Source organism: Pararge aegeria, chromosome 9 (genome assembly GCF_905163445.1).
Source record: "Pararge aegeria chromosome 9, ilParAegt1.1, whole genome shotgun sequence".
In the NCBI taxonomy this organism is placed as follows: domain Eukaryota; kingdom Metazoa; phylum Arthropoda; class Insecta; order Lepidoptera; family Nymphalidae; genus Pararge; species Pararge aegeria.
In genome coordinates, this window is record NC_053188.1 from 394,084 (window position 1) to 412,548 (window position 18,465).

General features: G+C 38.5%; 1 protein-coding gene across 1 annotated transcript in view; it reads left to right on the forward strand.

Moving 5' to 3' along the window:
* The window catches only part of LOC120626419 (tensin-1-like), a 96,551-nt gene that overhangs the window by 43,382 nt on the left and 34,704 nt on the right, over positions 1–18,465 (forward strand). Inside the window, exon 3 of the mRNA XM_039893941.1 lies at positions 740–892. Coding sequence (XP_039749875.1) covers positions 740–892 — 153 coding nt within the window. The remainder of the gene's footprint in view (positions 1–739; positions 893–18,465) is intronic.

Genomic DNA, 18,465 nt, shown 5'->3' on the forward strand with positions numbered 1-18,465 from the left:
AAAAAATTGTATGATGACGTTTTTTTTTTGTTTCACTTCATGATTATTTGTAGCTGTATACAAATGGACTGCATTAAAATGAAGCTGGTTTTGCATTTTAAAAACTCCAAAAATGCATAAGGGTTGGAAAAAGATTTACATTACATAATATGTTCCTCTATAGCAAGTGGCATTTCCAAATTCTTTCCATTGCTATTTATCAATTTTATTCTGTATATCTATATAACTTACTATGAAAATTTAAAATATAATCTATATTACTTAAATATCGAGTACTGACGTCTGGCCTGGCTCAAATTGATACCTTTCGGATTTGCGCTAGCGTATTAATACCAAACGTCATGCTTCTTTGTAAATGGTCCTTAATAGCGATACAATTTAGCCGCAGCCGAACACCCAGAACTTTGAAAAGTTGCATGCATCCGCATTTGCTTTACTTTAACTAAAGTGGGAATACGGTGGGATAGTGAAGTGAAATCTTTTTTTTTCTTCATATGGCAGATGTTATTGGTTTACTAAACATGACGTTCAAACGTTTTCTTTGTTAAATCAATATGCAAAACTGAAATATTAAATTATATCAATCTTGAAAAGATATGATTAAATGAATTTATATTCAGTGTAATGGCGATTATTACATTATCTAGTAAAAATAAACACACACATGCCAAATAATATATAGATTTTATAACCGATATTTTATGACACCCAGTTTTAATGATTGTGTTTGTGTGGGCAGAGCGTGCGCATGTCGCACGCGCTGCGGCGGATATCGTACGCGACGTGTGAGGCGGCGCGCGCGCTGTTCGCGTTCGTAGCGCGCGAGCCGCGCTGCGAGCCTGCGCCGCAGCTCTGCTACTGCCACGCCTTCGAGACCGACACGCCCGCGCAGGTAACGAGTAGCATAACAGCGTGCGTGTGTGCGTGCGCTTGTCGCACCAGACAGAACAGAAACATTTTAGAAATGATGGCTCTTAAATCGCCCCTGCCGGGGATCGTATCCGGGTACTACCTATTCAACGGATCGCGCACACGCTCACCACAGCGAAAACAGGTGCTAAGTTACTATAAAAATGTTTTACGCCAAATGAATCTAAATCGAAATGCGCGATCACGTTCGTGGCTCGACGTTGTAACGGGCCTCACGGCTAGTGTAAATGCTCCATGACTATACGAGGTTCCATTGCCGGGTTACATAATAGTAGGTATTGGATTTTTGGAGTAGTAAATGCTGTGCACACCTTTAAGTGGCTAGTCACACTGATTAGAAACAAATTATTTGTAATTTTCTATTAATATTATGTATTGTGAACAAACTGTTGATTTTCCTTTAATTAATAAAAATAAAATAAAAAAATAAATTTGTTACGCAGTGAATTGTCACACTTCAACTGATAGCACTTCCTAATTTCAGAGTGCAAAATGTTATGTTTTTGACCAACGTTTACATATTCGATTAAGCAACAGCTTTATATGGTGTCGTAAGAGCGTGCTAAAAAGAAGTGAAGACCACTGGCAAGAAACTCTACCGTTGCTCTTTTATTCGATCAATTAAAACAACTTATAAAAACAATTACAACATTGTCATATGTAATAACGCTAGGCCCTTTGATACAAGACATATAAGACAGGTCGAACATAACTACTATTATCACTTATAACATCAGGACTTTTGGAACAAGTTGTTTGTATAGAGCAACCTCTGCTACATAAACTATCTGTATAAAATAATGCTAGGGCTCCATATATGATACCTGAATAACCCAAAGGATATAAGAGATATACTTATCTGATGCAACATCAGGTACAACCAAAGTACCAACAACTTTTAACAACTTATCTCAACTCCATCACCAGTATATACGACTCTTGTTTTGCCACTACAATATTTCGTTAAGTATGTCGTTTCCATTCTAAATCATCTATTCCCAATTTGTAGCGTTCTATCCATAATACTTTACTTAATCTTCTGTTCAATTCATTAATTTAAATCCGTCCACACTTTCAATTCCCGCCAATCTAACTTGTCAAACTCGCGTCTCCCGCCATAGATCCTATATTTTTCTTTGACAGTCTACTAAAGGCCATTATTCTATTTTCAATACACTATCAATGAGTATACAAACTATGATTTGTTGATATATTTAATATAATCATCGGGTTTATCATAGATAAAGTGCTATAATTCCCTATTTCCTAACAAGCGCGACCTAGTTGCAGTACAGCTTTTCAGTATTGTAACAATTTTTACGAGACCGAATATATAAACAAAGGTAGAAAACCTCATACTTGGCAGTTAGAATGTGTCAAAACACTCCGTCACTACTCAAACGCCACGTTTCGATAAAGGGGTTTAAATGCATGTCTGAAGTCAAACAAACCATAAATACATAGTAATATAAAGTTTGTAATCTGCATCGCAGCCAGTGATCGCGGGCTATTGGCGGCCGATATTGCATCGGCTGCAGCGTCTGTGGCTAGAACAAGTTATAAGAGCTTGACGAGAATTCCATTAGCTATTAATGATTGAGCTGTCTGAGATTTCTCTTAAATGATGATGCAGTTACGATAAAACTTGGTAACAATAATACACTTAAACCTACGCCTCAGGTTGTTTGTACATTGATAACTACTTGTTAAGTTCAATAAAAGATATCAATGTAAATTCTCGTCATGATCGCAGGTGTCAGATTGAAACGTACGTAGAGTGTGCATTTTGAAAGATCTGTGTGCCTAATGTGATATTTTTAACGTAGGACCATACTAGGAAACAGTATTGTCACTAGTTGGGGATTCTTCGATACCAAATAAATCGTATTTAACTTTAACGCGATCGATTATGTAAACGTAGATAGAAAATCTTACACAAGGCACTCCGTTCGGTCTGGAGTAAGAAGTTATAGATTACGCAATACAAATTTGCTTGCTTTTGCACGTATCAAGTTAAATAACAAGCTTAATGTATATTGCATGTAAAATAATGAACATTGTACTCGTAACTACAAATGCAGGCTTCTCTAACAGCTCTCCGCTTGCGCTGCGGCCGCAGTAGCCACTCCACTTGCGATTATTGCGCCCAAACTTGTACGAGACTACGCTGCTTAGGGCTTGCGGTACTGTCGGAGCGGCGCGAGCGATAACGTACGTCGTACATTGTCACTGCTCTTCAATCTAAATGCCACTTCTGCAATTAATTGGAAAGGGAATTCGAAGACGATGCGGAATTTAAGTAGTCATCATCATCATCATAATCACCACAATACTGGCCCGTTACCAGCACACAATAGGACGTGGGTCCAGAATGAGAAGGGTGTAGGCCGTGGTCCCCCACGCTGGGCAAGTGCGGATTGGTAGACTTCACATACCTACCTTTGAGTACATTGTGGAGAACTTTTAGGCATAAACGCTTTAAATTAAAACGCATATAACTCAGAAATTTAGTGGTGCGAGTAGAGGATTGAATTCGGTCCCCCCGAAAGGAAGGCTAGAGCTCTAACCACTAGACTACCACCGCTTAGTACTCATAATAGTTTCATTTCAATATTCGTAATCATGATAACTTTTGACCCACAACATTTCTCTATAATCAATACTTTCAGAGAAATAAATAAATAAAGGTCAAATCGCAATTATATTTTTAACACAAACACAAACACCCAATTTAGTGGAGTTCCGAGTCCTTTCTGTTTTACTGTATACAATTTAGTATTGCAATGTTAAAGCTTAGCTTTAACTCTAAATTTGACCGAATCTAAGCTACTTGCTGGACAGGCAGTGAAATAGGTTTGCAAGCTGTCCGAAACTAGCTTTTGAATCTTTAGTAGGTAAAAATTCGCGCAACTCGCAATTGTCGAGTGTCGATTGTTTGGGAAATCGCTCTTATTTTGCTCTACTCCAAACTCACATTCATCTAAGTATGTAGAGTCAACGCCCTTCGCTATTAAATTTTTTTTATTGTAGCATCCTTATTTTCTGTAGTCCATCACTAGAGAATTTATCACTTTTCTCATAAGGATAAGCGTGCTTAAAACGTAAGGATATCGTACTGCTGGACACAAGCCTGTTTTATTGGAGAGAAGGACTTAGAGCACAGTATAATCCATCTAGTAGTACTACTAGCTGTCTGTTTAGCTGTAAGAGCTCGTCCGGAAGAGTAGTACCGCCATGCTTACTTCTGATTGCTGTGTTCCAGTCTGAAGGGTGTGGTTTCGTTTTAACTACATGCACATGAGGTTTGACACCTACGACTCTGTGTCTGTGTCTCACCTACGACTTCGTCGGACGTGTTCCTTAGATGCGCTGCGAAATGTTCGGTTTATTGGCGACGATTCTACACTTGTCTACTATGCATTCGGTCCGTTAAATTTTAAAAACAACCTCCATGCTTTTCTAAGTACTCAAATATCCGTCTCTAGTTAGACGGTCCTTGATCCGTAGTTAAACATGCTAACTGCACACCGACATGGCAGTATCATTTCTCAAACAATATCTACTTTTAAGTGAACGTTTGGCGTTTCACGGTCTTCCGTGTTATCAAGTAGGTAGTACCTAGGTTGATAGTAATCAGTGCGTGCGGGAAGCTCGCGTCGGTTCCCCTCGTTTGTCTCAATTTATACCCGGAACCCGATCATTGCCGAGCCTGAGCCGGCATCGTCAGCACACTACTTAACGTTAACGATGCTACACGAATGCGTTCCGTAAACAATTTGTTTGAGCTCCTTGAGAATCATTGAAATCTTTTATGACTCACCTATATACAAGGGCAGTTAGAAAAGGGTTGCTACTAAGCTGATTGTGTATTAGTATAGTATTCATAAGAATCAGCTATGTGCAAATTGAACTTACACATGCACGCTATGTACCAAGGTACATTTGAAACACTACATAGAAGTATTAACTTTAACTAATTAATATTTAGTCGGCCGATTGGCGCAGTGGGCAGCGATCCTGCTTTTCCGAGTCCAAGGCTATGGGTTCGATTCCCATAACTGGAAAATGTTTGTGTGATGCAAATTAATGTTTTTTCATGGTGTTTATCTGTATATTATAAATATTTTATGTATATTATTCATAAGAGTATTCATACATCATGTTAGTACTCATAACACAAGCTACGCTTACTTTGTGGCTAGATGGCGATGTGTGTATTGCCGTAGTATATTTATTTATTTAGTTATTTATTTAATCTTGTTTGTGCAGTTGTACGCAATTTTAACACTATTTATTGCATGCAGTATTTACCTGTAAGTAGCTGAACATTTTTCATACTGTATAAGCTAGTTTAAATTGTTTTTTGAAATGTAAAGCTGTTGGTACCATATACAAAAAAACAACTCTACATAGTAGTACTCGATCTAGGAAAAGCACCAAAGTAGGTACACTTTCATTATATGGGATCCCGCGTATTTTATTCCCATTATTTTTTGTTAAAGCAGCAATAGAAATACGCATTCTGTGACAATCCCTACCCTCTAACTATTACGGTTCTTGAGATATAGCCCGCTTACATGCCTGCTTTCCCACGGGTCCTTCGGGGATGTCCCTTAAAGCTCTCTGCATTGCCCGCTTAGTCACAGAGCTTTTATAGGAAGCCCATACTCAGCGACCACGCTTCGGAGCAATAGGTCATCACTGGCAACATGCGCTGTTTTGAGCATGAAGACTTTGGTATTGATATACGAACGCTGCTCATCCATCCTGCCATATTTATGTAATACATATATTAAATTCGTCTACAGAGTATGTCTTTACATAAATAAACTTTAAAAGGTTAGTCTTAACATGTGCATATTTTTAGTTTTGTCACGGAATATAAACTGCGTCCGCCGAGAGGATTATCAAAGCTAATTATAATGTCTCCGGTCCCGTTAACGTAACTTAATCGGCTTATAGGTACCTACTAGTGAGGTTATTCCGTCTACGCATGTTACTTCATTCGTTACGACGACGTTTAATAATTGTTTCGGTTGAAACTCAGTCACGAAATCTATTTCTGGGTTTTATTTCTTTTCAGCAGTGCGGGCTGTTTTGAATTTATATTTTTGTTTCTCTTTTACTATTTCAGTTAATGAACAGAATATTTTTTTAGGGTGTCAAACTTAAATGGTAAAAATAAAACCCTTTATCCTACTATCGGATCTATCCCTGAAAACGAAAAAAAAAGCTTGTGTGGGAATTGCTCTTACTTCATAGTTTAATATTAATTTGCTGTGAGATGGTTATAACAAAAAAAGAATACCCGGCTAAATTTGTTGTGGGCTCTTCTTCGACCAGGGCGCGTTTGCAAACCTCGTAGCTTTAGGTTTAAGTTGGCGAACGAAGTTATCACCATCTCCTACAGTTACGTAAACATATTATGACGTATGAACGCTTCATAAGTTCCTGTGATGGGCCAATTATACCTACATGAATAAAGAATATTTGATAAATACCACAGATATCCACGGGAACTATACAATAATTAGTATAAGTTGTGCTTCAATTATGCTATATGGTTGATAAGCAATTGATTCTCCTCACAATAGAGGAGCTGATGATGTAGTGCCGGCAGTACTTCTCAACCATTAATGCCCCGACTTTGAGGCAAGGCAATATTTTGTATCAATTTATGAGCAGTTGAAATTCGGCTATTATAAATTATATAATGGCAAACCTAACAACAAAAAACCGTGTCATAACTTTTTTTGGCAAAAAAAAAATATTGTCGATTTTCGTATAGATTATTCTTCTTCTTCTTTAGGTGCCTCTCCAACTAGTGAAGGTTGGCCGTCAGTTTTTGATACTTTTCCTTTTCTCTCGCGAGGCTAAACAGCTGGGCGGCACTCGCGATCCCAGTCCACTCCCTTATGTTGCGCAACCAAGACTTCCTCTTGCGACCGATGCGTCTCTTTCCAGCAACTTTGCCCATCATTATCAGTTGCAGTAGCCTGTATCTATCATGCCGAAGCACATGCCCTAGATAAGCAACTTTTTTCTTTTTGACGGTCTTCCAAAGTTCGCGCTGACAACCAACTCGTCGCAAGACTTCTTCATTGGTAACCTTTTGAGTCCAACTAATTTTCAGCATGCGTCGATAGGCCCACATCTCGAATGCTTCTAGACGTTTCCTGAGATCCTCTTTGATGGTCCAGGATTCGCATCCGTAAAGAAGTATTGGCCATACGTAACAATGTAGAAGGCGTTTTCGTAATGCGATGTTTAGGCGGCGGCTAGTGAGCACTTTTTTCATGCTTTGAAAAGCACTACGGGCGACTTCTATCCGGGTTTTAATTTCTGTTTCACTGTCCCATTTTTCAGTCAGCCAAGTGCCTAGATATTTATACCTCTGCACTCTCTCCAATACTTGGCTAGCCACTCTAATCGTTGGACCCAAATTTGCATTATTAGACACTACCAAGACCTTTGTTTTCTTGATGTTTATAGTTAGACCAGCCTCTACGCTACACTTATTGACACGATCAACAATCCTCTGTAGCTCTTCCTCCGTGGACGCAATTAAAACTGTGTCGTCAGCGTACCGTAAATTGTTAATAATACGACCATTAATCTTAACACCACAGTTTAAGTCTTCCAATGCTTCTGCCATGACTGCCTCCGAATATAAATTAAAAAGCACGGGAGACCAAATACAGCCTTGTCGAACTCCTTTCTGTATCTCTACCTCTTTGGATACTTCGCCCTCTATACGCACTGTAGCCTTTTGGTTGTAGTACAGGTTTCGTACGATTCGCAGATCTTTTCCATCTAAGCCTATATTCCTGAGAAGTGCTCCAAGACGGTCATGCTTAACCCGGTCAAATGCTTTTTCATAATCTATGAAGCACATAAACACGTCTTGTTGCATCTCCCTGCATTTTTGTACAAGAACCTGTAGTGCAAATAAAGCTTCTCTGGTGCCTACGCCAGCTCTGAATCCAAATTGACTGTCTCCAAGTTGTTCATCACATTTAATTCGTATGCGTTCATGTATCACACCAAGGAATAACTTCAGAACTTGACTCATAAGACTTATAGTTCTATATTCCTCACATTTTCTAGCGTTTCTCTTCTTTGGAATAGTGATAAAAACCGATTTTAGCCAGTCCCCCGGAAGTTCACCGGTGTCATACACGAGGTTCATAAAATTAACCAACGGATCGAGATGTTCGTCTTGTATTAGTTTCAGAATTTCTATGTGTATTCCATCTGGTCCTGCAGATTTTCCAACCTTAGCCTTACTAAGAGCCTTGACGACTTCATCCTTCAGAATTGGTGGGCCTTCGTCTTCTTGTTCTAAAGACCAACTGTGACGTCTAGAATCATCTGCAAACATAGTTCCAATATATCGTTCCCATTGGTTCATCTTACTGACTATGTCTATGATAGGAATATTGTTTTCATCCACAAGCTGGTGTTGCTGTTGTGTTTTTTGACCAAGCATGGTTTTGATCTCCCTATGTAGATTGAATGAGTCATGCTTTGCATGAAGCTTTTCTACATATTGACACTTGTTGCTATACCAAGATTGTCTTGCAAATCGCACTTCTCGTCTAATAACTCTATTATAGTGGTTATAACACACTTGGTCAGAATTTTTGTAACTACGTCTTTTCTCCATGAGTTGATATATTCTGTCTGTCATCCAAACTTGTTTCGGAATCCAATTGGGTGCAATAAGGTTTTTGTTAATGTCATCTATTCTCAATCTGAGATGCCGCCAGTTATCTTCGACAGAATGTGGTGGTCTTCGCTTTGCTTCAATTGCCCACTTATTTATTTCATTAGATACCAGAGCTTTGGTTGGCATTGTTTTGATTCTTCTAATATCAACTCTGTTAAAAAGCCGTTTCCTTTTTATCTTCTTAAGAGTACAAGATAATGTCGCAACTACTGGGTTATGGTCAGAGTTAACATCCGATCCCGGATAGGTCTGAGCACTCTTGACGCAGTTTTTGAAACGGCTATTAATCATCAGGTAGTCAATTTGATTTCGGACAATATGTTCCGGGGTATGTTGCGGTGATGTCCAAGTGTACAGCCTTCGGTCTGGTAGTTGGAAAAAGGTGTTCATAATGACAAGGTCTTTTTCTTGACAGAATTGTACGAGAGTATCACCTCTGTCGTTACGAACCCCTAACCCATGTTTACCGACGACTCCTTTAACTTCACCTTTGCCCACCTTAGCATTCATATCACCCATCATAATGTTAATCTCGTGTGATTTCGTTATTTGAAGCAATTGTTCCACTTCCCTATAAAACTGATCAAGCTCGGGATCTGCTCCTTCTTGTTTCCTAGTAGGAGCGTAGAGTTGGATAATATTAACGTTTCTTGGTTTTGCCTGTATTTGAAGCATCATGGCGCGATTTGACACTGGGACAAAATTTATGGATGATTTTATTTGCTTGACGTTAATAATTATTCCCACACCATATTTGTTAGACGATTCATTAGATCCAGAGTAATAGAGCACATAATCCTCATCTATTCTGTGTGAACCCCTATCTTTCCATCTAACATCGCTCAGGCCGAGTACATCGATGTTAAGCCGTTTTATTTCCTTACAAACATTGTAGATCTTTTCTGGACTTTTAAGGCTCCTTACATTCCAGGTTCCTATCTTATATGCGTTTGTTTCCGTTTTAGTTTTACGCCAGGAGATTCTTCGCACCCCTGTCCCATTTAAGGGACGCCCGGCACTCGGGGCCACTTTCTTTTTCGACTTTTCCATGATATGATAAATGTCAAAACTGACAGACTAGGGATATATAGTGCAGTGGTTTCCCGTTGCCTTCTGCACCAGACTTTTTGGGTTTATTTGAACCCAAGGTTACTGAGCCCTCCTCTGACCAGTGAACCGATCAGGTATGTATGGTTTAACCGCCATTGTTCGGTCGCCAGAGCCTCGTCAGTTGTCTAGCAGGGGGCACCGCGTGCAGGTGAGGTTGACTTTTGGGGCCGACCAGGTGTTATTGTCGATCTCCCCCTTACCCCCCCGTATAGATTATGTAGACACACTAATATAATAGCCAACAAAATACTGATATAATGATATGACTAGAAATGTAAGCCAAAGGCGATCGCGCATTCCAGCACGCGACCTTGCGACGGGTGCGGAGGGGGGTGAGTCGAATTCCTTCGGCCGCGGTTATAGCATAGCTGCAAGTTGGTTAGAAGCAAGCATTTGACGCCGTAACTCTTGGCCTGGCCATTGAAACGTCACTGGAACCAACCAATGACGAAACACTCTTGATGAATTCCATCCAATCAGATTTCTAAATGTTGAGAAATTTTCTTGCGGGACATTGATATCGAACTTAGACAAATAAGCTTCATAAAATTTTAACTTATTTTATATTAGCTATTGCGTTTATTACAGTTTTTTATAAATCTGAACCCTTTGTTTGCCTGGAATAAAAAGTTGTATAAGTATAGGTTTTATACTTCCTGAGATTTCGTGATTAGTCAGTGGGTTACTCTTTTATATATTTAGTTCAGTAAGGAAGTAAGGATTAATGTCATTGTAATTCCACTTGACCTAGTACCAATACATTAAATTTTGTCCATTTTTTCTATTATATTTTTTCTCTTTGAAAAGTAAATATAATATTTTTTCATTGGCAATAAAATTGAAGAAGATGTGTTTGCTAAATTTTGAGTTTTCGGACTGTTCTGACACTTTAAAGACTTATGTTATGAACAACAGTGTATCTTTTGTGTCGATATCAACGGAGCGGAATTAAAACTGTATTGAATGTAAATTCGCTTGTCCGTGAGTTGAGGCGGGTCATCAACCGATCGTCCTCGCAGAAAGTTGGTCGCATGCGACTTGCGCGTTGCGAAAACAAAAAAGCGATTTATACACAGGTGCGCCCGCGCAGCATTGTGCTTACTGTAAAGGCTTCGCAAGTTCACGAGAGATGCGCGCTCGTGAGGCGGCGCACTAAAAAGAGTTTTACTTATCTTTTGATACCACGTTGCGTTTCATATATTTAGTTAAATTAGATATAAATGCGAACCTTTGTTTATTTGTTATGTCCTTACTTAACACCCTAACTAAGCAACCAATCGACTTGAAAGCGTAGAGAGTAACATATGCTACTTTTTATCCGACGAAAAGAAACGGTTCATGATAAAAAGTATATTTTTGTGTATTGAATAATTTCACTCCGATCCATTATTTTTCTTCGATCGTTACAGATTTTTTTTACGTGTACGACAAGTAATATTCGCAAGTGTGCAGCCTTTCGTTCGAATCTCAAAAGTTTTTGAGAATGAATAACTATTGATGACATCACAAACAAACAAACCCTGCATAAGCCAGCACCTCATTCATATGTTCACGGATAATTCAGTGACTTTAATTTTTCGCTTATCCATTAATATTGGCAATAATTTGCGAATGCTTAAAATGTCACCGATGGTGAACCGGTGCGCCGTTTTCTGAGTGCGTGGACTCAGCGCAGTGATGTGGTTCATTTTTATCTTTCGTCCGCACTACCTTTCTACTTTACAAGTTTACGAGAAACAAGTTCTCGGCAACGAGTTACCAGTTCTCGGGTTTCAGTAGTCAGTTGGCATCCGCGGGAGATGGTCGTCTTTGTTTGAGTGACTAGTGTATTTTTTACGTGCGTTTAGTGCAGTGATTGATTGTTTGTTCGTGTGTTATTGTGTTGTGGAGTGTGACTGACCGCGCGCGGAGTCGTGGGAGCCTAGCGGAGCTGCCTTCCTGTGGTATGCAGCCTTTTGTACACGCTATGTAAGCCATTTCTTGTTTTATCACGATAAATTGAAGGCCAGTGGTATCTGCGTGGATCGTGGGTTCAAATCCCGGGCAAAAAATCTAAAATTTTCTATATAATTTTTGTCAGGTACCTATTTGGATATTATATGTTAGCTTGATAAAGGCAAAATAAATGTCATCGTATTTGTAACGCGTATAACGGGAAGCGCTTTTCAATTCGTTTAAGATTGTAATACCGCGAGAAATCATCAAGGTAAAATTATACAATCTATAGGAAAAAATTAAAAAACAAAACTAAACTTAGGTGCTTCCCTAAAATAAAGTGTCGTGTATAAAGCTGTATTTTATTACATAAGGGAAACATGGTGGGTTAAAGCTTCATAATATTACCCACTCAAATGAAAGACGAGGGTTAAGCTCAGCAGTCGAGTGGAGTGAACTGACTGTTTCATATAACTTTTTATTGTTCTTTCATTTGAATATACCTAACCGAGCGAAAGTTAAGTTTATAGTCTTATTTTTACTGCTCGATGAAAACTTTCTGCAAGTTAGCTAGAGGTACTTGTTTAGCCAGCTTGAGAAAGCTTACTCGTGGAAATGTTTTATTATCTCTGAAGCCTATGCCGTGCTTGTTTAAGCTCTTCCTAAACGTTAAGACGAAAAAGGGTTTACTTTAATATAAGTTTTAAAACTTTCAAGAACTTAATTATTCTATACAAGCTGTGCCCTGCCGCTTCACCCGCGCAAAGTACGTAATAATTTTTTTCGATCGTACTGGTAGTGCCGAGTATAAAACCCTATGATATTATGTAGGTACGGATATTAGAGATAGCGATTTTCACGTTTACATTGCCAGTCTCAGATGACTGTCCCGGGGACGCACTCCCGCCTCGCCATACTATTACATACATACATTTATATTTTGGTTTGGAATCTTATTTTTACTGAAATGAAACATATTAAATAAATAGGCTTCATAGGAAATAAGCCTGTTACTTCTTGAAATAATAACTTCCTAGTAGTTAAAAATTATTCAAACTCGGTCTAGTTTCGGAGGCTATTCGGTACAATGCAAAATATTAGTAACCATAGACAAGCACATAGGTAGCTTACGTACCTACTTACCTGAGGATAAAGTTGACATATCGGTTGATAGCAATGTTCTTAGCGACTTGTAACTATGTTGTTTAATGGATGGGTAGGCTAAGATTAGTAAGTTTCCCTTAATTATATCTCTGGGACCAGGTCAAGCCTGCGTGCACCTCATGCGTAAAAGCACTGCCTACCCAAATTATTTTATATAACTCGTATTGGAGGGGTATTTTTCCATTATATGCCATGTATCTGCTTTATGCATACCCTGACCACTGCAGGTGTTATCCATTTCATGAGGCATGAGTGGCACTAATAAGCTGAGAATTGTGAATAATAATCCGAGTTCGTTACTTGAGTCCACAAGCCAGAATTAAATAAGCGGGTTTATATTCTTATGAGAAAAAAGATCCCAGCTATGGGGCATTCATCAGGCTGATATTTATAATGAAGTCATATTATGTAATCACATGCAATAGGTCGATAGCTACGTAAGGCCTTAGACATGCTAATTCGATAAACCTAGCCGGCCGTTCCCGAACTGCCCCAAACGTGGGGTGGTCCACAACTACCTGATCTTTTAATTATTACTGCCTTTGTTTGCGCCCCTCGACAATAGCTCGGTAGGTAGGCAGGTCCTGTCGGTTGCTCGACGACTTTTGTTACTTACTGCGCCTTTGTTTCGCTAAATTCACTCACTTTTGTTCCAAAGTAAGCATTTACAACTGTTTACAACATGTGCTTATTTGGTTTAACAGCTGCAGCTTTTAAATATACATGAAGTAGGTGAGGTAGGTGGTATAACTCGCATAATAAGTTGGGGCGCAGAGCCTAGTTATAGTTAAGTAGGTACTATATCGTGTCATTAAACGTACTCGTCTCTCCCCACGGAGAACTTTTATTTTCTATTTCCAGTTTTCTCCACATGGATAATTGAAATTCTTTGAAGTTAGCATCCTTACTACCTAATATTACAAATGCGTAAATGTGTTTGTTTATTTGTCCTACCGTTACGCACGAACTAAGCAACCAAACAATTAGAATTTTGGCATGGAGTTATTTGAATGGACGGAGAGTAACATACCTAGGCTACTTTTTATCGTAGTAAAAAAAAGGATTTGCAAAATTAAGAACGCAGGCAACTTTTAGTATTTCAGTTAGTTCAGTATAAAACCGACTTAAAGTTTGGCAGCGGTCCGCGACATAAGTAATTGTGCCATCGCACGCGTCTATCAGCGAGTCAAATAAAAAATAGTATAGAAATACATCCCTTAGTATAGACATAACCATAATAATTTCAATGACTCCCCACATTAGTTTCTTCTTTGCACCCGTGCAAAGCGGGGGCGGGTACGAGCCAGTCAGGAATAAATAAAATAATAAATATACTACGACAATCCACACATCGCCATCTAGCCGCAAAGTAAGCATAGCTTGTAATATGGGTAGGTAATAAGATAGCTGATGAATATTTTTATGAATGTAATATGCCTACATAAATACTTATAATACACAGATAATCACACGTTCATCACACCAACATTGTCCAGTTGTGGGAATCGAACCCACGGCCTTGGACTCAGAAAGCAGCTGCGCCATTCAGCTGCCTTAATGTGTAGATTGCAGATGGAATTAATTTAATATAAAATATTATGGACGTAAATAAACAATCTCGTGGCGAAAACCGGAGCGATGGAAAAGCGTCGACACTCCGCTGGAGATCGAACAATAACCGTGATTAGCCGCACAAAGCAATCGCACAGATGCACAAAGTGCACAAAGGACACTGTAGCCGCAGCGGGAACAATGCACCCATCAAAGAGAATGACTGCTGTCGATAAGGCTGCTCACATACTGCCTGGCTCGGCCAAGATACGACTCTTTTTTTTATTCGTACTACTTGGAAAGTCGTTGACTACAATCTTAACTAATTGTTGGACGTGACGATGTAGTTTGACGGTTTATGGGATTTATCTGAGTGTCATATATCGATCCTGGAGCAGCTACGTATCAACACCAGGCTTTCATTGTGCTACAATAATATTCTTAGCCACTTGGTCAAATTGCCAGATGCCTTTCCAGTAACCTGGATAAGCTAATATTGGTAGGTAAGGTAGTAGGGTAAAAGACCTCGTGGCCGATCACCTCGTCGCTGGTCTGACCACGTAAAGTCGCTCACAGGCCTCCCTATCACAGAAGCTAGCAAAAAGGCCGAGGAAAAAACAGGATGGCTGTAATAAAATACTCTACGAAGGAACTTTAATCCGGACACGTTCAGTAATGATGCAAACGACCAAGAAGATACCTCAGTGCAAACCATGATATCAGCTGTTGTACATTTAAGGTCCAGATAAAAGCCATAAACAAGAACTGAAGTGAAGGTAAATGGAAACGGATAACTAAGAAATTAGAAACAAGAAATAGTCTTCATGATTATCATCATCACCTCAACCGATTGTCGCCCCCTTCTGGACATAAGTAAGGTTCCGAAAATGTGTGTAACCGCTTGTTTTCAGCGTTGCCCAGCGACTTGTTTGTTGCCGTCTTTCCAACTCGTAGGGGACCAACATTCCAGCACCTTGAGACCCCAACATCCATCTGTTATCCAATTAATGAGCTCTCCCATTGCCACTTCGTTGAGCTTTCCAAGATTAAGTTTTTCTACTATTAAAACAATAATTTAACAAATGTCAAAACACGTGTTACATGTTACTTGTGATGTTAAATTAGAAAAATGAGTTAGGTTGACAGTTTTTTCCTTCAGTTTCTTTAATACTTAATATAATAATCTACAATTACTTACTCGTAAAACTATAATAACATCGAATGAGTATGTATAGTTGAAGCTTGCAAACCGAATTCAAAATAAACCTGAAGTTTCCATTTTTGACTGTATGTATTTTTATTATGTTTATTGTCCGATTTCTCCTTAAATTTTACACTGAATTCGACATTCCTTCTCTTAATGGTCTTTCCAACGGAGGAATGATATAACCTGCTAGTTGCATTATTTACAGTTTAAACAACAAAAAAAAAGGTTGCCACATAAAAACTGTATAAAGCTGCAGATATCGCATATTGGATATTGGCTGGGAGATGGGCGGCTCGAGTTGAGGCGGATAAGTAAACAGGCTTGCGAGTATCAGTGGCTAGCTTAGCCGGCGATGGATTACGGCACCGGCTGAGTTGCCGGATGGACATTTAAGCTTCCAATTTTGGGCGTAACACATTCAATGAACGCGTTTCGTTTTATACCTAAGTGGTATAAAAAAAACTTAACTTTAAAGTTGTTATTTTCCTAGAAAGAGACTAGTTTTTTTTTTAATTTTGAAGTCTTATTGTTTATTAGTACTATTGAAGATTACCATTAAAATTATGAAAAAACAACAATACCATATATTAAAATAAAATCTAAATAGTCTTTGAAACCACCGCATTGAGGCATAGTGCCTAAGATGGTGGCAGCATTACCCCTTTGAATGACCAAACTAATTCTTCGGCAATGATATTTGCCAGCAATATTGTTTATTTGTATTTCAAGTGAATACCTACTTATAAGAAGAATGTTAACCAAAAGAAATAACACATCTGAGACATCGGTGTGGAAAAAGTTAAACTTAGCCCAATGATTAAATACTTCTGGAATTATATGCCAAAATTATACACTCCTGCATAAAAGTAAAACTTTTAAATGGAATACGCGTGGTACGAATTAAAAAGTCTTGTTCTCATATTTCTATATTACTCGGATGGCTAGGAATATATGTGTTGGCCGCATATTATGTGTTCTAGTCGGAACAGATCTTTTAAATTTGATTTGCACAAAGCACCCATAGAAGTAGGTCTAAACTCTAAATGAATTATTAAAATCTGTTAAAATTTGCGCAAACCTGAGAGATATTGGTTACCAACAGAATTAATTAAAAACATTAGGTGTAAAATGTCTGTGTTATTTAAAAAATTTGAATTAGTTTACACTTATATGCTCTGGCAGGTATACCACAGCGTCAAGCCGCACAATATAACATCGCCTGAGGTCTACAGCAGACAATACATCCAAGCAAGCAGATTATCTGGAAGAGGCTTAGGATTGAGGGATTACAGAAGCTGAGATCGGGGACAGACTTGAGATATTGTACTCAACATATATAAAGACTATATTTATCTTTATACTAGCTTTTAATCGCAGCTTCTTTAGCATTTGAAACATAGAAACAGAGAGTATTTGGAACTTGTAGAAATCGATACGTAAGGAAAAAGTTATGCCCCTCTCCATGCGACTTGTTCAGTTTTATCCGGTCTAGGTCTATGGACTATTATTTTCAAATGCTGGCCAACGTACTGATTTTCAACATTTGTTCTTTTTTCTATGGACAGAGTATAGCATAGAATTTAGCTCCTGAAGGAGGTCCCCCGACCGAACGTGTTTTTAAATAATAGTACTACTGCTATGTAGCGTCACCAATTTTGACCCTCTCATATTTTTTCTATTATATGCATTATTTCTTATATTATTAGTGTGTACAATAAAATTATATTTGTGTATTTAATCATTATGAATGATTCATTCATTAAAATAACGACGAATATATGAGTGCCAAAGAGTATTTTGTCTCCGGGTATTTGACTATTATATATAGATACAATTAGACAAGTTGATAAGTTTTGACGACCTTCCTGGCGCAGCGGTGAGCGCTGTGAATTTAAGCAGAAGGTTCCGGGTTCGAACCCCGGCAGGGGCAATTTGGGAATTTATAATTTCTGAATTTTCTCTGGTCTGATCTGGTTTGGCCGTGGCTAGTTACCACCCTACCGACAGAGTCGTTCCGCTAAGCGATTTAGTGTTCCGGTGCAATGTTGCGTAGAAACCTATTAGGGGGATATGATTACCATACTCACTAACAGGTTATCCCGCTACCATCTTAGTTGAGATCACTTACCACCAGGTGAGATTGCAGTAAAATTACCGCTATGAGAACGCTATGAGATCACGCTGATAACTGTTATCGAGGCGGGTGAAATTGCGGGCAACACTAGTATATAAAAATAAATACCTAAAGTAGGTAAACTAATATTCTAATTAAAACACCTCCCGAATAACTTTAAAGAAGATCTACGTGCCTATATAAATATTCAAAGTCTGCTTTTGCCCAGGCTGGCGTCCAATTCTTTTGTTTTATAGCGCAGAACGTCCTTGGCAGCAGACCTTCGGATTTTATTGCTCTTATTTTTCTTTTATTGCGCTTTAAGGGCCCTAATAAAACGGATTTTCTGACAGTTATACAGTTATTAGGTATGTGCAACTGTGACAGGTATTCGATGAAAACCTTTTCTGTTTGCTTTATACCTAGGAAATGTATTCGAAGTCAGAGTCAAAATCAAATATGTCTTTATTCAAGTAGACATAGAGATGACATTTTGATGCGTTCATTACCTGTAAAATATGAGTAGAAGTTAGTTGATGGTGATAATAAAATTCGTCAACTTAAACCTAAAGCTACGAGGGTGACAAACGCGCGAGAATATAACATGTGTTAGATAAAGAAAAATCCGCAAACTTCTGTAATTAACTTAAACGTTAAATAATTTTATACACAAATGTATCTTAAAATAAGTACTAAAATACCACTATAATCACTGGAACACATATT